The 22,396-nt window shown below is 35.2% G+C and overlaps 1 protein-coding gene across 10 annotated transcripts in view; it reads left to right on the top strand.

The window, feature by feature from the left end:
• SYCP2 (synaptonemal complex protein 2) overlaps positions 1-22,396 on the top strand; it is a 78,070-nt gene that overhangs the window by 33,798 nt on the left and 21,876 nt on the right. For 8 of the 10 annotated variants that reach the window (XM_072801617.1, XM_072801625.1, XM_072801622.1 and 5 more), the window contains exons 15-23: positions 5,702-5,850; positions 6,513-6,587; positions 7,006-7,152; positions 10,223-10,322; positions 11,178-11,335; positions 13,142-13,217; positions 13,515-13,572; positions 14,175-14,308; positions 14,464-14,897. In XM_072801617.1, coding sequence (XP_072657718.1) covers positions 5,702-5,850; positions 6,513-6,587; positions 7,006-7,152; positions 10,223-10,322; positions 11,178-11,335; positions 13,142-13,217; positions 13,515-13,572; positions 14,175-14,308; positions 14,464-14,897 — 1,331 coding nt within the window. Of the gene's footprint in view, positions 1-5,701; positions 5,851-6,512; positions 6,588-7,005; positions 7,153-10,222; positions 10,323-11,177; positions 11,336-13,141; positions 13,218-13,514; positions 13,573-14,174; positions 14,309-14,463; positions 14,898-22,396 lie in introns of those variants that run through there. The other 2 variants (XM_072801618.1, XR_012018812.1) reach the window with 2 other exon arrangements.

Below are 22,396 nucleotides of genomic sequence, written 5' to 3'. Positions count from 1 at the left end.
TCAAGCATCTGCTTTCGGTTAAGGTCATGATCTCAAGGTCCTGGGATCAAGTCCTGTGTTGGGCTCCCTGCTCAGCTGGGAGTCTGCTTCTCCTCCTCTTTCTACCTGCTGCTCTCCTTGCTTGTGCTCTCTTGCTTGCTCTCTATCAGATAGATAAAACCTTTTAAAAAATGAATAAATATATTGACACTTACTTTATGACCCGGTGTATGGTTTGTCTTGGTCAGAGTTCTGTATGCACTTGAAAGGAATGGGTCTTCTGTTGTTGGATGAAGGGTTGGGTTGAGAGTGTTACTCCAGTTTTCTATAGCCTCACTATTGCCTACTTGTTCTATCAGTTTCTGAGAAGGTGGTATTGAAGTCACATACAACTGACTTTTTCCTATTCTTTGATTTATATCATTTTTTGCTTCAGGTATTTTTACTTTCTGTTGTTAGTTGTATAAAGATGTAGTAGAATCTTTTCATGTTAAATTGACCTCTTTGTCATTATGAAATGATCCTCTTCCTATGGTAAAATTGTTTGCTCTGTAATGTGCTTTCATATTAAGATATCGTCTCAGGCTTTCTCTTGGTTAGTTATGGCATGGCATATCTTTCTTTTCTTTATTTTTAACTTATTTTTGTCAATATATTTCAAGTAGATTATTTGTAGACATCATACACTAGAGGTCTTATTTTTTAAATATAACTTGACAATGTCTGCCTTTTAATTATGGCATTGATGTGATTAGTGATATGCTTTAAATTTACCATTTAGCTCTTGTTTTTTCTACCTGCCATTTCATCTGCCGTGTGTGGTTTTCTCTTTTTTTTTTTGTATTGTTTTTTTCAGTAATTTTATTATATCTCATTTGTTGGCCTTATACCTTCTTTAATTAAAAAAACACTGGTTGATTTGGGGTTTGTTTTATTCATCTTTAATAGTGTGTATATTCAAGGAATATTATACCCTTTTAGATGTAACACGGGATCCCTATAACAGTGTACTACCACTTTTGCTTTCCTGGCTTTTGTGCCATTGCTGTCAGTAGGTATGAAAAAGGTTTTTGTTTGTTTGCTGTTGTTTTGCTTTTGCTTGTGTCAGAAACCTTACAATATGGTGTAATGATTTTGGCTTTATGCAGCCAGTTAGCTTCTAAAGAGATTTTAAAAGTGGATTAAAATGTATTTTGTATTTACCTACACATTTAGCATGTCCAGTGTTTGGTTTTCCTTTGTGTGGATTCAGATTTCTACCAGCTCCTGTTTTCCTTTTAAGAGAAGGAAATGTCCTGAAGCACAATACGCTGGTGATGAGTTCTTTTAGTTTTTATAGATCAGAAAAATATTTTGTTTTCATTTTTGAAAAGTACTTTTGATATATGTCAAATTTTAGATTGCCTATTGTTTTAGTTTAGTTTAAAGATGTTATTCTGCTGTCTCCTGTCTTCCTGTCTTGTGTTGTTTCTGATGAGAAATCTACTGTCATTCTCTAGTTTGTTCCATTTTATTTAAAATCTTTTCAAAACCTGGCTGCTTTTAAGATTTTTGTCTTCATCACTAGTTTTAAATAATTTCATCACACTGTTTTAGTGTGATTTTCTTCATGTTGTTTGTTCTTGAGGTTCATTGAGCTTATTTGTTCTGTGGGTTCATAGTTTTCATCAAATTTAAAGTTTTCATCCAGTATTCTTCAAATATTTTTTCTGCTGGTTTGTTCTTCTCCTCTCCTCTGGGGACTGATTATACATACACTAAGCTACCTGAAGTTTTCCCACAGCTCACTGATTCTGTGGTTTCTCTATTCCATCCAACCCAGATTGCCCCCCACCCTTTTTGTGTTTGAATACCTTTGCTGTATTTCATGATCATTAATATTTTCTTTAGCAGTTTCTAATCTGCCTCTGATCCTATTCTGTATAATGTTTACCTCTGCTATTATATTTTTCATCTCTGGAAGTTTGACTTGGGTCTTTTTTAAGTTAATTTTTAAATTTTAGAATAGTTTTAGATTACAGAAAACTTGCCAAAATAGTACAGAAATTTTACATGTACCTCTTCACTGAGTTTCTCCAATTTTTAAAATTTTGGTCAAGAAAAATAAATACAACATAAAATTTGTTACCTTAACTAATTTTAAGTGTATAAGTTCAGTAGAGTTAAGTGTATTCACATTACTGTGAAACAGATCTCCAGAACCTTTGTCATCTTGCCAAATTGTAACTCTAGACCCATTAAACAACTTTTTTCTCCACCCACTCAGCCCCTGGTAACCACCATTCTATATTTTTCTTCTAAGAATTTGACTATTTTAAGTGGAACCATACAGTGTATATCTTTTGTGACTGTCTTTTTTTCATTTAGCATGGTGTTTTCTCCCATGTGTTTTTTTTTTAAAGATTTTATTTTCTTTAATCTCTACACCCAGTGTGGGGCTGGAACCCACAATTCCTAGATCAAGATCCACTGACCGAGCCTGCCAGGAGCCCCTAATTTTTTAACTTTTCCATCTTTTTTTAAAACCTCGTATATGTTTATGGTACCTGTGCTATTGCATTTTAAAACAAAAAGCCTACTTGGATCTTCATCTTCCTCTATTCATCTCATTCTTTTTCCATTCATAGCCAATTTTGAGAGAGAATTTTTACTAAATCATTTTTTTCTTCTGCTTTTCAGTTCTGCTCTTACTGTGTTCTGTTTTCCATCCCACTCCACTGAAATTTTAGATATCAGAGTAATAGTTAACTTTATTATTCATATCAGTATGCAAACTTTGAGTCCTTATACTGACCCTTCCCTCACATTTGATGCTGTTGCCTGCACTTTCATTTTTGAATCTATTTTCCTAATTTCTCAATTAAGCTCTAGATAGTCCTCCTTTATCTCCTGTTTTGACAAACAGTATGATAATCTTCCAGGTCCACCAGTACAGGAGCCATTCTTGCTTGTTTCCTCTCCCTCAATTAATCATTTTCCACGTTCTCTTAACATTTTTAAAATTTCTTTTCTCCCCTTTATTTTCACACTAATCACTGCCTCCACTTCCTAACAAAGCTCTGTCTTTTGCATCTTGCCAAATGTAATTGCTTGTAAATGGTGGGAAAAAGTTATTTTCATTGTTTTATTTTTTTTTATTTTTTATTTATTTTTTATTTTTTATTTTTATTTTTTTATTTTCATTGTTTTAATAGCATAACCTGAAGTTGATTTTTAAGATTTATTTTCAAATATATATCTCATCCTAATTTTATGAGGACCGTTTTATAAAAAATTAAGTTCTTTATGTATAGATTAAAAGGGTTTTTTTTTTTTTAAGATTCCTGGTTGGTGAATAAGAATGAATCTTCATGCCAGGAGGGTAGGGTACCCTAAACTGGAGCTCCTGTGCTCCAGACCCTTCCAGACCTTACACTGTGTATCTCTTCACCTGGATGTTCATGTGTATCCTTTAATATCCCTTGTAGTAAAGTGGTAATCTATATATGGAACAGGCAGTATCTGAATTTTTACACAAATGGCACTCATGATACTAAAAAAAGTGGAACCTGAAAATCAATGAATATTTCTTTTTTTTAATAAATTTATTTTTATTGGTGTTCAATTTGTCAACATAGAGAATAACACCCAGTGCTCATCCCGTCAAGTGCCCACCTCAGTGCCCGTCACCCAGTCACCCTCACCCCCCGCCCACCTCCCCTTCCACCACCCCTAGTTCGTTTCCCAGAGTTAGGAGTCTTTCATGTTCTGTCTTCCTTTCTGATATTTCCCACTTATTTTTTCCTCCTTTCCCCTTTATTCCCTTTCACTATTTTTCATTTGGGGAATATAAAAAATCAAAGAATATTTCTAGTGAAAAAGAATTTCAGTAGTTGCAGACTGGGGGAATAGGGAAGCAGCAGCATGAGGGAGTGCAGGCAGTTAGACTCTTTTTTATAGAATATGTAAGAATTTATAAAATAAAGGCTCCATGGACAATCTTAAAATGTTCTAAGTGCCTTTACAGGAGAAAACATTATTATATTCATATAGTGTACTAGAATCTCATAAAATATGTTTATCTATAAATAGATTTTTTAAAAATTTTATTTAAAGAGAGTGTGTTTATGTAAGCACACAGCTATGGGAAGGGGGAGAGGAAGAGAAAGTCACAAGCAGACTCTGCACTGTGTGCAGAAGCCATCACAGGGCTCAATCTCACAACCCCGAGATCATGACCTGAGCCAAAACCAAGAGTTGGATGCTCAACTGAGCCACCCAGGCACCCCAAAACACTTGGCTTTTTTAGCAGGCAACAAAATAACTTTTTCTAGTACCTCAGTAATATTGTTGATTAAAAGCAAGCCATAATATAGTACAGGCAGTTAAAGGAAATACCAGAAATTTCAACAAAGCCCATAATAAAATATAACAAATATCAATAAATTCTTATATAGTCACAATATATGTGGAGAATACTTTGTACAAATGGTACAAAGCATTCAGCAATATTTGAAGTAATTCTAATACCATGTTTATGTGAGCTGTGAAGCAAATATTGTATTATAAGTTCATAGTAAGCTGTAGGAAGAAATTAGAGTGATATAATAATCAGCAAAAATATCCATAAGAATTATATATTTTCTAATATTCATCATCAGAATTCAAAATATTATTGTCTTAAAAGTCACCCAGACTTTCATCTCTAAAGCCTGAAAACTGTTAATGTTGAAATATACAACTTTTTTTTCCACAAAATAAAGCCACCAGTACTCTTTAGAGTTAGAAACTGTCACCACTATCTTCAAGCTATTAATAATTCTTATTACCATCAAAGGATATTACTGTGGAAGTTCTTCATACCATATAGTTGCAAAAACAAATAACACATAATCTGCTTGAGTAAACCTCATAGAAATCAGAATTTTATAGCTGATAGGGACATTTGTCCTATAGGTTAGGTCATAAAGTAGCCAGCAAAGCTTTCCCTGATGTAGAGACAAATTTTTCTAGTTGGTATGCTCCATCTCCATCAGGATGTTTTCCTCTCACCCAAAAATCTACATTGGTGGCAGGTGTGGCAACTTGGCAGTCAACAGGAGCACCATCAGAAGTAGGACAGGGCCATAGTGGCCTTTAGTCCATAATATAGGCACAGTAATTGGATGTCATGTGATTCTTTGGTGAATTTTGGAAGAAGGGAGGTGAATACCTCTTTTAAACTGACATGCACAGTATTTTCAGTGGATCATTTAATTCATGGAGGAATTGCACTGATTCTTCACAGTTTCTTGGCACTCAAGGTTTTTGACAGTTGTTTTCTGTCAGCTTGTAATAGGTGGGTTTAATAGAAATGTTGGCATAGATGCATATGCCTAGAAATATAGTTATTTTTGGAACTAAAGTTATTTTCTTTGCCTGTTTTAAATTAAGCAAATAGTTTTCTTGGATGTGTTTTAGGAATATTTATTAAGAACCTGTTAGTGTCTAGAGTGTATTTAGGGCTTTAGCTCAGTAGTTATTGTATCAACTTATAATTTATAGATCAGGAACTAAGACTGTGAAAAGTGAATTGAATTGATTTGTTTACATAACTAGTTGGTACTGGAATTGATTGTTAAATCCTAAAAGCTAATGTTATTTCATTTCAATTTAATTGATATGCTACGTGATTTTCTTATACCTATAGAGTGGTATCATAGAAATGAATATAAACTAATCGATATGATTTGTTTGTGTATAGTGAGAGAATCGAAGAAGCTACTGACCATAATTCTGAAAAACATCATAAAAATTAGTAAAAGAGAAGGGAAAGAATTGCTTTTGTATTTTGATGCATCATTAGAAATCACTAATGTGACACGAAAAATTTTTGGTGCAAGTAAATATAGGGTAAGTGTTTAAATTCTTTTTAATATTTATTTTCATAAAATTCTTTTTAATATTTTTCCATAATTATGGAAAGTTTAAGTTACTTGGGACTGTAAGTTTCATTGACATTTTCCCCTAGAATTCTTAAAATGACATGTTGATTTTTAGTTCTTTAAATTTGTATTGTGGAATAACCATCAGATTGTTAGCAATAACCTTGAGACACCTGTTAGAATCTCAGATGACAAAAAAAGCTGAAGTATTCGGAACGTATAATGAATTCCTGCTAGTTTAAAAAGTGAATTGAGATAAGGCCATGTTTTTAAATTATTAAACATTGTGAGAATTACAGAATCTACCTCAAGAAGAAGGGAATGAGGGGCATAGCAAAAATGAAGTATAGAAGTTGAGAAGAGAGCATGCTCATTAAAAGTCAAATTTGAAGGAAAGTCTATGCAGATGGGTCTTGAAATGGCCTTGGAGGCAAAATTTAGAGAAGATGCTTTCTAAGACCAGGGAAGACATCATGAATCAGTAAGGTGATGATTCATGTTATGTCTTTTATATATACAAAATAATGATTTGAGATAATTTGGCAGTTTTGAAAGGAAACAGTAAATAATAACATTAACTTGGAAATAACTGGGAGAAAATGACATCATTTTGAATTAATTTGATTTTAGGAATTTACCAGAAAACAAGGCATCTCAGTTGCCAAAACATCTGTACATATACTTTTTGATGCAAGTGGATCACAGGTATGTGTCAGACTTCTGGATTTTTATCACTGAGCTAAATTGAACCTTAAATACTTGAAAGGTGAATATTTAAAAAATAGTCTCAACATATAGTGCCCTATTAAGATATATGATTTTTTAAAACATGTTATTAATGATCATTTATTTTAGTACAAAAGATAGTTACAAATACCCTTTTGATAAGTTTAAAAATTAGAAGTATCTGTCCTGGCACTAATTCCAAAGCTTGTTTTATGTCTGTTGACATTTGAAGATGTGGATGATTTTTGTTGGGTCATTTTGTAGGATTAAGTACATAGGAAACAGAAAGAATTGACTTTTTAAGTATGGATGAATGGGTACTTTATTAAGACATCAGTTTTTTGAGAACTTCTTGTGGTTTGCAGTTTGAAATACTTTTTTCCATATTCTCCAACAGATTCTAGTGCCAGAAAGTCAAACCTCACCCATTGAAGAGGAACTCATTACTTTGAAAGAAAAACCTAACTCCCAAAAGGAAGATGCGAAACCTCCAAAAAACATCAAAAACAGTAGTCAAGTGGATGGAAAGAATAGTCAGCTGGAGGTAAATTTGGTGTCAAAATAGTTGTTTATAAAACAGCATAGATCAAATCATTGCTACATACAATTAATAGAAAAAGCATATAGAAGTTACCTTAATGGCCTTCATCAATAACATGTCAGAGTATTTTCCCCTGCCTTTTACAAACGCAAATGAAAGATAGTGTTTTAGCAACTGTGTTTATGTTTAGAGGTAAGAAGGTTAGGACAGGTATAGTATACACTTGTAAATTCCAAGTTAGAAATATGTAAAAAAAAAAAAAAAAAAAAGTACCATGTTTTGTATTTATCCTGTCTGTTCTCTATTTGCTTTTGGCTGTGATATAGAATACAAATCTATAATGTGTAACGTTCTCTTTATTTGTACAAGGAAAGAAAGCTAAGTGTTAATTCTTTTTCCTCCTCTTCCTGCTCTGTGGAGACTCTCCTTTAGGCACATTCAAAAGAACCATTTCTCAGCCTTCTAATCTTGTTGTGACACTTGACATTGCTAACGGCCCCGTCTTAATGTCCTCTCCTTTTTTGGTTTCTGTTAGCATTTTAGTTCTCTTCCTACTTCTGTTACTACATTAAAGATACTTTTTCTCCCCACATCCTAAATGTAGATTTGCTCTGAAAGCTTGACTCAGCCTCCTGAACATCTCCATGCCTTCTCCCTTAAAAGGCTGTTTTCAAAGTGCTTGCAGCAAAGTCTCCACTTATTCTTTGAATGTTTTCCTTTTGAATGTCTCTTCTTTTCCTAAAGTCTAACCTCAAACTCTTTTATCTTTTGCTTCAAACTTGTATCTGCATTCAAAATTCAATAATGCTACCATTAATTTTCCGACGGTATCCTGATTCCCACCTCCTCTCTCCTCATACCTAGGACCAAGGTACTAGTGATGGCCCTTTCCTAGTACCTCTCACATCCTTTCCTCATTCCCTTCACCCTTGCTCATTTTATTTTACTTTTTAAAAAAGATTTATTTATTCATAGGAGACAGAGAGGCAGAGACACTGGCAGAGGGAGAAGCAGGCTCCCTATGGGGAGCCTGATGCAGGACTCGATCCCAGGACTCCAGATTCACAACCTGAACCAAAGGCAGACGCCCAACCACTGAGCTACCCAGGTGCCCCAGCCCTTATTCATTTTAGCATACCCAGCTCAGTACAATAACCTCCTTCTTGGTCTTTGACACTGTGAACTCCCCTATGTGGTGTACCTTCTGCTGGTTTTTCTTAGTCCCAGAGTCCTTATCACATTCTTCTGCTCAGAAAATTTGGGACCTGCATCTACATTTTGACTCAATTCTGAGACCTTTTACAAGTTCATTTTATTCTACGTACTCACCACTTTAGTGAGGCTTATTGCTTTCCTACCTCCTTTTATGTCACACTCATTCTTGCTCTATACTTTGGTGTCTGTTGTTTGTCCTTTTTTTTTACCCTTCCTCATTTCAAGTGCCCTTACATTTGCGAGTCTTGATTAATTTTCACTTTTCTTCATGGATGTTTTCCTATTTTTATTTTTACTAATCTCTCACCTTTAGGCAACTGTAACTACTTTCATAGGCTTTTCCACACATTTTGGCATACTGATGTTAATATTTTTTACCTCATTAGTCTTGTATCCTTAATTAAGTGAAAAATGCCATCTTCTGTTTTCCTTAGACAAATTATAAAAGCCATTTTCTATGTCTTTATATCAGAATCATAAATTGAGTACTTATTTAAAATTCTGATTCTTAGGACTCCCACCTTTAATTTATTGAGTCATAAACTCTAGAAAAGATCTCTGAGAAACAGTGCACTGTCATTAAATACTCACTGTGCTTTTGTTTAGGATTGAAGCATTTATATGAATAGGTAATTTTCCAAGTCCCATTCACTATGCCACTAGGAACTGTCATTTCTTGACTAATCCATTGGTTTGGTAGTTTGTTTTCTGGTTAATCATAGAATTCCCCATTTTCCTCTCCTTTCCACCTTTCCTCCACACCCCATTTACAGACCTATTAAAAACTCCTGCAGTATTTTTTTCTTAGTCTTAGGGACAGATGCCTTTTGAAAAACAGCGCTCTTCTGCCTCTACAGTTTGTCATCATCTATACCTTTCCATGGGGTCCTCTGAAACTCCTGTCCCTGTAGCCCCAGCCTCTGCCTGTCTGCTTCTGTTCATCTCTTGAATAAAGTTAGGAAATGCACATCTTTACTGGAACCACTAGCTCATATGCTGCTGAGTCTCTGAATTCCTGTAGCCACTTTTTACTCTAAGGTTACTTTAGTCTTCACAGAATATTATATTAATATAGTTTTAAAAATGTGTGGAATTTTTGAAGAATGCTAAACATTATGAAAGCATTCACACATTTACATAAATATATATCCAAACATCATACACTGAAATAGAATAAGAAACTGAGCCATTGGTTGTAGATATACTATCAATAAAATATTTGCAGCTTGTTTATAAGGGGGCTGTATTTCATTTGTCTGGATATACTATAAATACTTTTTAAAACAACATTCCTAGGATGCCTGGGTGATCCTGGAGTCCCGGGATCAAGTCCCACATTGGGCTCCCTGCATGGAGTCTGCTTCTCCATCTGCCTATGTCTCTGCCTCTCTCTCTGTGTCTCTCATGAATAAATAAATAAAAATCTAAAAAAATTAAAAAATTAAAAATGAAATAAGGAATGTTTTGGCTGCCTATTCAATACCAAATATTAGGGTAAAATATCTTATGTCAGCCTTAAAAAACAGAAATTTATGGATATCATGTTGTTTATAAAATACCATGTATCAGAGGTGCCTGCAGGGCACAGTCATTGAACATCCAAATCTTGATTTTTGGCCCAGGTAGTGATCGATCCTGGGATCGAGACCCGCACATGGGGGTCTGTGCTCAGTATGGAATCTGCTTATCCCTCTCTCTCTGCTCCTCCCCCTGCTCATGCTCACTCTCTCCATCTGTCTCTGAAGTAAATGAATAAAATCTTTAAAAACATACCATTTATATTTTGTGTGCAGACAGAGTAAAATGTTATGGAGATGATAGAATGTGTGTTTACTGTGGCTGCTTCTTGTGGTTTCAGATAATTACTCCTGGCAAAAGAAAAATGTCTGAAGCATCAATGATTGTTCCTGGTGCAGATAGATACACTGTGAGAAGTCCAATACTTTTAACCAATACCTGTAAGTTTTGTAGTCTTAAAAGACTTCTAATAAACATTGTATTTTTAAAACAGGCATTTTTTAATTCAGATATTTGGGCATAATTTACCTAGGTGATAAGGTGGGAACATAGAAATTAAGATACGAACCACAGATGTCTTCTACTTGTCAAGAAATTTCAAATTTTTTAGAAAGGTATATTCGTTATTAACATATAAACATTATTTAAAGTATTAATACACAGCATTAATAATTTATTACAATTTAAGTGGGAGTCAGCTGCCACATAGTGGATAAAACATTGAATTAATCAGGACGCATGGGCTTATTTCTCCACCCCCAGATGTATACTTTGTACAGATTATCCCCCAGATAAGTGTAGAACCAGTTCTCTTTTTATAAAATGGAACTAAAGTGGCTATCTCAAGTTGTTTAGAAGACTAAATAAAAACTCTTCATTCAATAAGGAATATTGTGAAATATTTAGGCAGTGCCTGATACATACTAAGGGCTAAATACAAATTAAAAAATGCTATATGCTAGCTGCTATAAAACACAGTCTTATTTGGCCTTTATGACAATTTAAATGTGACCTTCTGTTCCCCTAATCCAGTTGCCTACTGGGCAGTTGTCTCATGTCCAGTAGGCTTCACAATGAATTCATCTTTCCATCCTCCCTGCCAATGTTTTGTCCATTTCTTACCTTGTAAATGGCATCTGTATCTACTTACTCATTTAAACCAGAAACCTGGGACCCATCCTTGCACCTCCATTTTTTACCTTCTTCATCTGAAAAGTATCTTTTTCATCTCAAGAATCGCAGTATGTAATTCTAGAAGCCCTATAAATACAGCAGTCCTCTGTCCTCCTTGTTAGCAGCACCCCGAAGAGGAAGAACTAAACCACCGCTGCAAATGACGAGTTCTGCAGAAAAACCCGTTACTCCTAAAATGTCGGAAGGTCAAGTGGGCAATGCCGTATCTCTTATATCTAGACCATCTGAAGAAAGAAATAGTGGAGATAATACAGACAAAGTAACTTTACTTTGAAAACATTTTTAAAAATTAATTTTATTAAGTTTTTGTAGAAATACAGATTGAACTAACTTCTTTTGTAAGCAGTGAGTGCCTCACTTTGTTTAAAGTATCACCATTAAATGTGTTTATTGTTCCTTAAAGTCAGTTCCTTCTGACAAGACTCATTTATTGTGCTAACAGTAAAATTTAGGAATATCCATTCAGTATAACTGATTTGTATATTCAGTAGGAGAAATGGACTTGTCATCACTGTTTAATTATACAAGTTAGTGTCTTCTAGAAATGTAAAATACAAGTGGACTTTGTCCTTAATTATCTCAAAGTCTAGTGTGGAAATTAGGCAGATTAATAAGATAATTATAATATTGTATAAATGTTCCCAGATTGTACTTATAGGATACAGTAGGAACCTAGGGGAGGGGAAGGTGCCGAACACCAGAGCTGGAGGGGAGGGTGAAGACCAGGGGATGCTCTTTAAAGAGATGGAAAGTGAGTTGATATTTTTGAAGGGTTGATAAAGGTTAATCAAATGGACATCAAGGAGAAGGGCATTCATTCAGGTAGTCGAAGGGACAGAGCAGAGAATAGCTAAGAGAAAGTTATTTCCTGAAGAGATAGAGGAGGTAGCCCGAGATACAGATAAGTTTATAGATAAGAAACGCCTAATAGCTTTTGTTTTCTCTAAAGTGTGAGGCGGGAACATGGTGAATTTGTCTTGGTGATATGCTGAAGTAAAGGGCTCAGGGCCATGTAAAGACTTGAAACAGCTGCTATGAGATAATAGGGATAAGTAAAGGGTAATGAAGAATAAGTAAAGGTGTTAGGCAAGATTGAAGGCCCTTTCAATTTAAGACTGAATTTTATTATGGCATCAGTTCAGGAAGAAATATATGTCATTTTCTCCAACAAAGCTTAGCAGCTTTGTTGTTACAGTAAAAAAGAATTGGTGGATTTGAAAAAATGAAATGGTTATGTGGCCAAAGGATGAATGGTGCAAGAGTTGAAGATACTTTTAAAAAGAGTCAAAAGTAACTGTTCACATTATGCAGCTAAGTGTTCCTTATCAGGGCACTGTTGTTCAGTGGTATGACGTGGTCCTGAGTGTGGTGGGATGGTGGCCATTCCAGGCTTGTGCTTGCTTGTTCCTGTCAGGGGAGCCCTTCTGTCATTGTGATATCAACATGTACCTGCACACTTCCTTGTGGCTCCCACACACACACCCTGGGAGATACCCACTGGCCAGACCAAGTAGGGAAGACACTGGACAGGGCGCAGGTTCTTAGCCTGGAGGGCATATGTTTCTGAAAGCATTGGCAGATTGTTATTGGATCTGGGTACGTGTGTTATCTGTGGCTGTGAAAAGAGGGAAGCTTAGCGGCAGCAAGAGGTTACCTGTTCAGTGGCCAAAACTTTACAGAATCATTAAATATTCTAGAATTCCCAACTCTTGTGCGTATATTAGTGAAAAGACAGAATAGATGCAGGCTGTGCGATCAGCTTCAGTAAGAGATGTGCCACAGCGACGCTAGAAATTGTCAGTTACAAGTGAGAATGGAATGACTGACTAGCTGTGGATGGGACCTGCCTTGTCTGCAGTGAAAATCATTTTCTTGTGTTTTAGGATAAGCGAGCAGTATTTTGGAACAGGCATAACCTTTATGAAACAACAGACATACTACCCAGCTTTTAATAGCAAGGCAAATTATTTTAAAAGTTTTAAACTTCAATACTCTTGACTTTTAAGTTGTTTTCGTTTAATGCCTTGATTTAAATTTACATTACTGTGTCTCCTATGTGTTATAGCATATTGAAACTGCTAAAGTTGTAGAGAAGACAAAAAGTAAGGACACTGAATTCCCAAACCAAAGTATTAGTAATAGTAAGTACCTTTTTGGTTGCATTTTACTTTCTCTTAAAAATATATATACACTTCATATTTCCTTTAACTTCGCTGGCTTTCATTGATTTGAAAAAGAAAGATTTATAATGAATGTGTTTGGCTTTAGAAAGAAACTTAGAGGTTATGAGGAAATAGAATACAGCCTCTATCTCCAAGAAGATCAGTCTCTGCATCCTAATATGTGAATCTTGACTAATTTCTCTACCAACTCCCATTTTACCCTGCCAACTGCACAGGGTAAAAATTGAAAGTGCTATAATTTTTGTTTTTATTTAGATGATCTGCAGGATATTGATCCTGATTCCCAGGCAGTAGGAAAAAAAAAAAAACCTGTGTAAGTATGAAGAAAACTATCAGTTAATATATATTAATATTGTTTTTACATAAGTGTAATAAATTTAAAAGAAAAAGGTCTTATATTCTTAGAATGTCATACTGGCTGTAGCACTGATCAGCTCAAGTATTACTATGATTGCTCAATCGGAGAGTCTGTGCTTTTTTCATAGCCACCAACGTAACTCTTTTCCAAGTTGGGAGACTTCAGTCTTTTTCATTTTAAAATGAATGAGAATTTTAAAATAATAAAGTATGAGTGCTTGAGAATAAAGTGTGAGGAATTTAACCTAATTTAAATACACAGTGGATCAGGTAAGATATGTGAGCTCTATTTAAGTAGATATTGAATAATAGCAACAATGTAACATTTTTAATAATAGTTTTTAATCTGATCAATTACATAGTAAATTTTAACTTTCATAATGACTTACATAAATATTTTCAGACTTGACTAATAATAAATTGCATTCAATAAATATTGACTCAATAAAAAATCAAGGTCTCATGTCAGAAATCATAGAAATGATTCAGAAATCATAGAAATCAAACATATAAAACTAATGTTTTATAGTATATTAAGCAAGTTATTTTATTTTCCAGGTTACCTGGTGTTTTGTACAATATCTGTGGAAATAAAATGCCCTCCAAATGGTCATGCTGGACACCTGTAACAAATATTAATCTATGTAATAGCCAAAGAGCAGGTGCTTCATCAGGAGACACATTCAGTCAAGGTGAAATATGGTTTTCTCGGTATATAATAGTAGCTCAGAGAAATACTCATTTCCTGAAATGTCTAATAAATATCTTTGATTTTAACAAGTATATGTATTACTGGTTTATTAATTTAATAAGCATTGATTTTATTTTTATTTTATTTTTCCACTAGGTATTATCCACCAAAAACGTATGAAACAAAAGTCACCCTCGTCAATATCTGAGGATAATTCTGAAGAAACAGAAAAGGTGCAATATAAGAAAAAAACACAGCAAAACAAAATAGAGAAAGCAGAAGTGGGAGTTTGCAAAAGAGACACTCAACAGCAACTAAATAATCTTAAACATTCGGAGCAGAAAAATACTGAAAACACCAAGCAAAGGGATTGGCATATTGAATCTGAAACTACTTTTAAATCAGTTCTCCTAAATAAGACAGTTGAAGAATCTCTGATCTATAGGAAGAAATACATACTGTCAAAAGATGTGAATACTGCCATTTGTGATAAAAACCCTTCTCCTAGGAAAAATGTGAAAAGTCACCGAAAATCAGGGAAAAAAATAACATCTGAACTTAATTCCTGGGATTTGAGACAAAAAAAAATGGTGAGCTTTCAGTGTGTTTGCTTTTTGTGTACCTATGATTTGCCTATCTGATAACATAAGGCAGTGAAAGAAGCTTCATGAATTGCTGCAGATTTAACATTTGTGAGACCTTGTTCTTTAAGTGTCCACTCTGACAGTGCCTCCTGAACTCCCTGACCTCATCCTAGGTCTGCCCCCCACCACCACCACAGACCCAGTGCCCAGGGTGTAGGGCAGGCTTGCAAACTGGGGTAGCATGAATGCACCTGCAGCTCCTTGTATCCTCCTGATGGCTTCTTCTATTCTGTCCCTCAGATGCTTTGAGCATGTATAGAGAAGTATCTGTGGCTCTCCTGTGCTTACTTTTCTTTTAAGAAATGGTTATTTTTGTCTATTTTTTCCCTGTTTTAACCAATTAGAGAGTAAAGACTATGTTTTAATCATCATTTGTTTTCCTGCATGGCCTACCTCAATTTTGAACATAGTAGCATCTGAAACCATTTCTTTGATTATTGCACTGGAGTTTGACAAGTTTTTTTCAAAGAAGAAGAAAAAATCTAGGTGGAGTACAGGAGACTATTTTCTACTGTCCTATTGCTCATCCCCACTGGAGCTCTTACCACCTCCTTCAGATGAATCATCTGTAGGATATCTCTAGGACAGCTTTAGCTAGTGTGCACTGTACTTTAGACTGAAAGTTTACTTTTTGTAGCAGTTATCATAAATCCTTTATTTTGTCATTGCTATCAAGATGCAGGTTAAGAAAACTTTTAAATTAGAATACATTCCACTGCCAGTAATAGAATCTGTTTTTCATTGTTCCTTAGAGGATCCAGGTATTATATAGGCATCTATTTTCATGTATCTTCCAGAGTGATATTAACACCTGGATAGCCAAATGTCTAGAGTTGATGTAAATGTTCGTCTTGATATACAGATTAAATACTTAATAGATAATTTGCAGTTATTGTTTATAATCAGACATTATTTCATTTGTCTTGACCAGCCTTATTATTTTGTCTCTAACCTGCAACTCACTTCCTGTGCCTTATTTGGCTACTTACTGTCTTCTTTAACCAAATACTTCTGGGTCATTTTTTTCTTGTTTCTTAGTATGCTATTCTTCCTTCTAGTCTTAGCTGCCATTTAGTTCTTCAGATGCAGGGGAAGTAGGTTCTTTTTGTCTAAATGGCGATCTGTTCTTCAATTTTTATTTTAAACTGCTTTCTTTGGAATTTATAATTATTCCACAGAATTTCCCTGAGCTAGTCATTCATTTTTTCCTGGGAGTATGGAAACTGATCATCTCTTCTAAACTGTGCCCTGATTTTTTGAAATCCAACTTCCTGTTTCCAAAAGGTCTCTTCAGTCTTTCATAGTGTGGCACCCTGGGTTATTATTATGCAGGATTTCCTGGCACTGGCACTCATGATACTCTTCAAAGATAGTTATCTGATTCTGCTCCCTGTTCACTGGGTTAACCCAGAGAAACAGAACCTCTGCAGCTCAGCAGTACAGATTTCCCAAGTTGGTTCCTGTTATGCTGGAACTTCTTAACTCACACACTCACTATTTTAGAGGAGGTTCATTTTTGCTACATTTTTATCAAGCCAAAGTAATCTCAAGAAGAGATAGTAAGTAGTAACTTATGATCTATTACATATAAAAACATGAACTTAAAAATGATCAAAATAGGGCACCTGGGTGGCTCAGTCAGTTAAGCATCCTACTCTTGATTTCCGCTCAGGTCATGATCTCAGTCAGGGTCATGAGATTGAACTCTGCATCACACTCTGTGCTGGATGTGGAGCCCGCTTGACGTTTTCTCTCTCTTTCCCTCTCACTTACTTGTTCTCTGGCTCTCTCACTTAAAAAAAAAAGATTAAAATAGTAAATGTTATTTTTCTATTATGTTTTACTATAATTTTAAAAAATGCCTGATTCCCATAAAAAAGATAAAACTAATGACTAGAGTCAGGAGAACGCATAATCTTTGGAGTATTGTAAGGAGTGTTCTCTTAGCCAAATTACCTAAAATTATGCAGATGATAATTCTTTATAGTCCTTCCATTATTATTAACTAAAGTCTATAGTTCAGATTAGAGTTCACTCTTTGCGTTGTATACTATACATGTTTTGACAGGTATATAGCAACATGTATCTTCCATTATATTATCATACATAATAGTTTTACTGCTTTAAAATTCCCCTGTGCTCCTTACCCCCTCACACTCCTGGCAATCACTGATTTTTTTACTGTCTCCGTAGTTATGCCTTTTCCAGAATATCATAGAGTTGGAACTGTATAGTACATAGTCCTTTCAGATTGGCTTCTTTTACTTAGCAATTGCAATGACTTTTCATGGCCTAATAGCTCATTTCTTTTTACCACTAAATAATATTCCATTATATGCATGTGCCAAGATTTGTTTACCTATTCACCTTTGAAAGAACATCTCAGTTGGTTCTGTGATTTGACAGTTATGAGTAAAGCTTCTGTAAACATTCATTGTGCAGATTTTATGTGGACATAAGCTTCCAACTCATTTGGGGAAATACCAAGGAGCATGATTGCTGGATCATGGATCATATTAGTTTTGTGAAAAACTGCCTGTTTTCTGGAAGTGGAAAAACGTGGCTGTACCATTTTTGCATTCTGAGCAACAGATGAGAAGGTTCTTGTTGATCTACATCCTTGCCAATATTGAATGTTGTCATTGTCTTGGATTTTAGCTGTTCTTAGTGGTATCTTGTTGTTTTAATTTACAGTTCCCTAATGACATATGAATTTGAGCATCTTTTAATATTTTTATTTACCATCTGTATGTCGTCTTTGGTGAGTTGTTGACGCAGATTTTTTGCTCTTTTTTATTGTCGAATATTAACAGTTGTTTCTATAATTTAGATAGAAGCATGGCATGCTTTATTTCACTTCATAGATAACTGTGTTTTTTATGAATTGAAGGTTTGTGGCAGCCCTGTATTGAGCAAGTATAGTGATGCCATTTTTCCAACAGCATTTGCTGACTTTATGTCTCTATCACATTTTGCTAATTTTCATAATATTTTAAAGTTTTTTATTATTATTAGTTATGGTGATCTGTGGTCAGTGTTCTTTGATGTTACTATTATAGTTGTTTTGAGGCACCATGACTGCACCCAGGTAAGATGGCAAACTTAATACATGGGTGTTTTCTGACTGCTCCACCAACTGGCCATTCCCCTGTCTCTGTCCTTCTCCTTAGGCCTCCCTATACCCTGAGACATAACAATATTGAGATTAGACCAGTTAATAATCCTACAGTGGTCTCTAAGTGTTCAAGTGAAAGGGAGAGTCCCATGTCTCTCATTTTAAGTCAGAAGCTAAAAATGATTAAGCTTTATGAAGAAATCATGGAAAAAGCTGAGATAAGCAAAAAGCTTGATCTCTTGTGAAACAGCTTTATTACTGATCTGGAGGAGGCTTGAGTCGCCTATATAGAAGCTCAAACTAGCCACAAAATTCTCTTAAGCCAAAGCCTATTTAAGAGCAAAGCCCTAACTCTCTTCAATTTTATGAAGGTTGAGGTAAAGAAGCTGTAGAAGAAAAGTCTGAAGCTAGCAGAGGTTCATGAAGTTTAAGGAAAGAAGCCATCTCCATAACATAAAAATGCAAGGTGAAGCAGCAAGTTACCCAGAAGATTTAGCTAAGATAATTAATGAAGGTGGCTAGACTAAACAGATTTTCAGTGTAGACAAGATAACCATATATTGGAAGAAGGTGCCATCTAGGACTTCCAGAGGTAGGGAGAAGTCCATGCCTGGCATCAGAGCCTCAGAGGACTCTCTTATTAGGAGCTAATGCAGCTGGTGACTGTAAGTTGGAACCAGTGTTCATTTACCATCCTGAAAATCCTAGGGCCCTTAAGAATTGTGCTAAATCTACTCTGCCTGAGATTTATAAATGGAACAGCAAACAGATGTGACAGCACATCTGTTTATAACATGGTTTGCTGAATATTTTAAACCCACTGTTGAGACCTGCTCAGAAAAAAAAAAAAGATTCCTTTTAAAATATTACTTCTCACTGACAATGCACCTGATCATTCAAGAGCTTTGATTGAGATGTACAATGATTTCAGACCTGCTAACACAGCATCCACTCTGCAGCCCATGGATCAAAGAGTAATTTCTACTTTCATGTCTTACTATTTAAGAAATACATTTCATAAGGCTCTAGCTGCCATACATAGTGATTCCTCTGATGGATCTGGGCAAACTAAATTGAAAACCTCTGGAAAGGATTCACCATTCTAGATGCCATTAAGAAAATTTGTGAAGGGGGTCCCCAGGTGACTCAGTTAAGCATCCAACTCTTTGATTTCCGCTCAGGTCATGATCTCTGAGGGTCATTAGGTTGAGCCCCGCATCAAGCTTCATGCTGGGCATAGAGCCTACTTAGGATTCTCTCTCTCCCTCCTTTTCTCAAAGAAAAGAATGTTTATGATTCCTGGAAAGAGGTCAGAATATCAACATTAGCAGGAATTTGGAAGAGTTAATTCCAGCCTTCATGGATGACTTTGATAGGTTCAAGACTTCAGTGGAAGAAGTAGCTACAGGTGTGGTGTAAACAGCAGGAGAACTAGAATTAGAAGTGGAGCCTGAAGATGGGACTAAATTCCTGGGATCTCATGATAAAACTTTAATGGATGAGGAGCTGCTTTTATGGATGAGCAAAAACCATGGTTTCTTGAGATGGAATCTACTCATGGTGGAAATGCTGTGAAGACTGACAACAAAGAATTTAGAATATTACATAAACTTAGTTGATAAAGCATAGGCAGGGTTTGAGAGGCTTGACTTCAGTTTTGAAGAACGTTCTCGTGTCGATAAAATACTATCAAATAGCATTGCATGCTACACAGAAATCATTCATGAAAGGGACAGTCATTCTGGCACATTTCATTGTCTTATAAGAAATTGCCACAGCCACCCCAGCCTTCAGTAACCACCACCCTGATCAGTAAGCAGCCATCAAGGTTGAGGCAAGACTCTACAAGCAAAAAGATTATAATCTGCTGAAAACTCAGATGATTAGCATTTTTAGCATTAAAGTATTTTTAATTAACATATGTACTTTGTTTTTCTTTTTTTTATTTATTTTTGTTTATTTATGATACACATAGAGAGAGAGAGGCAGAGACACAGGCAGAGGGAGAAGCAGGCTCCATGCCAGGAGCCCGACGTGGGACTCGATCCCAGGTCTCCAGGATCGCACCCTGGGCCAAAGGCAGGCGCTAAACCGCTGAGCCACCCAGGGATCCCCATGTACTTTGTTTTTCAAGACATAATTCTATTGTGCATTTACTAGACTACAGTATAGAGTAAGCATAACTTTTATATGCACTGGGAAACCCAAGTTCATTTAACTCACTTTAATGTATTATTTGCTTTATCACTGTGCTATAGAACCAATGTGGTGTGTCTGTACAGGTCATTTATCAGATATGTGTTTTACAAATATTTTCTTTCTATGGAGCATCTTTTTATCTTCCAAACAGTGTCTTTCACAGAAGTTTTTATTTTTAATGAAGTTCTACTTACCAATTTTGTCTTTCATGGATTGTGCTTTTGGTGTTATACGTAAAAAGGCATTGCCAAACTTAAGGTCACCTAGATTTTCTCCTATGTTATCTTCTAGGAGTTTTATTGCATTTTACTTTTAGACTTATGATCTCTTTTGAGTTAATTTTGTGAAGGGTTTAAGATTTGTGTCTAAATTTGTTTGTTGGTGTTTTTTTTTAAATATGTGGATGTCCAGTTATTCTATCATCATTTGTTGAAAAGACTCCTTTCTCCATTACATTGCCTTTGCTCTTTTACTAAAGATCAGGTGACTGTATTTATGAAGGCTTATTTCTGGGCTTCCTGTTTACTTTCTGTTTTATTGTATTATTTGTCCATTTCACGAATACCACCCTATATTGATTATTGTATCTTTTTAGTAAATCTTAATGTAAGGTAGTGTCAGTCTTCCAACTGCGTTTTTCAATATTGTATTGGCTATTCTGGGTCTCTTGCTTCTCCATGTACACTGTAGAATCATTTTTATTTATTGATATCCATAAAATAACTTGCTGGGACTTGATTGTAATTACATTGAATCTGTAGATCAAGTTAGGAAGAACTGACATCTTGACAATATTGAGCTTCCTATCCATGAACATGGAATTTCCTTCCATTTATTTAGTCTCTGATTTTCTTCATTAGTCATGTATAGATCTTGTACATGTTTTGTTAGATTTATACCTAAGTATTTCCTTTTGCGGAGTACTAATGCAAATGAAATGTAATTTTAAACTTGTTCATTACTAGATTATAAGAAAGCAATCAACTTTTGTATAGTAACCTTATATCCTTCAGCAGTGCTATCACAATTGCCTTTTAGTTCCAGGAGTATTTTTGTTGATTTTTTTGAGATTTTTTTCTACATAGACAATGATGTCGTGTAGACAGTTTTATTTCTGTCTAAAACTGTCATCAAAAACCCTTTTATTTCTTCCGATTCTGTATACCATTTATTTCTTCTCTTGTCTTACTGCATTCCTAGAACTTCTGGTTTGATGATGAATAGGAGTGGTGAGAGTAGGCATCTTACCCTTGTTTCTGATCTTGGTGGGAAAACATGTAATTTCTTTCCATTAAGTATGATATTAGCTATAATTTTGTTTTTTGGAAGATGTTCATTTTTTTAAAAAATATTTATTTATTTATTTATTTATTTACTTACTTACTTACTTACTTACTTATTTACAAGAGACACAGAGAGAGAGAGGCAGAGACATGCAGAGGGAGAGGCAGGCTCCCTGCAGGGAGCCCCATGAGGAACTCGATCCCAGGACTGGGATCTCGACCTGAGCCAAAAGCAGATGCTCAACCACTGAGCCACCCAGGCATCCCTGTAAGATTTTCTTTTATCAAGCTGAAGACATTCATCTGTCTTCCTAGTTTTCTAAGAATTGTTATCATGAAGGGGTATTGGGTTTTGTTACATGCTTTTCATGTATCTATATTAATTGTGTGATTTTTCTTTAGCCTATTGGTATGATGCATTGTTAATTGATTTTCAAATGTTGAATCAGACTTGCATATCTTGAATAAATACCATTTAGTTATGGTATATAGTCCTTTTTTATACATCATTGAATAAAATTTGCTAATGTCTTGTTGATTTTTGTATCTATGTTCATGAGAGATACTGGTCTGTAATTTTCTTGTAATATCTTTGATTTTGGTGGAAAGATGACACTAGCTTCATTGAGTTAGGAATTATTCCCTCTGCTTTGGTCTTCTGGACAATTGTAGAAAATTGATATGATTCTTCCTTAAGTATTTGGTAGAACTTACCAGTAAACCCATCTGGAGCCTGGTGCTTTCTGTTTTAGAAGGTATTAATTAGGGGATCCCTGGGTGGCTCAGCGGTTTGGCGCCTGCCTTTGGTCCAGGGCGTGATCCTGGAGTCCCGGGATTGAGTCCCACGT

This window comes from Canis lupus, chromosome 26 (genome assembly GCF_048164855.1).
Source record: "Canis lupus baileyi chromosome 26, mCanLup2.hap1, whole genome shotgun sequence".
In the NCBI taxonomy this organism is placed as follows: Eukaryota; Metazoa; Chordata; class Mammalia; order Carnivora; family Canidae; genus Canis; species Canis lupus.
Note: the sequence above shows the minus strand (reverse complement) of the source record. Positions and strands in the feature narration are given on the sequence as shown.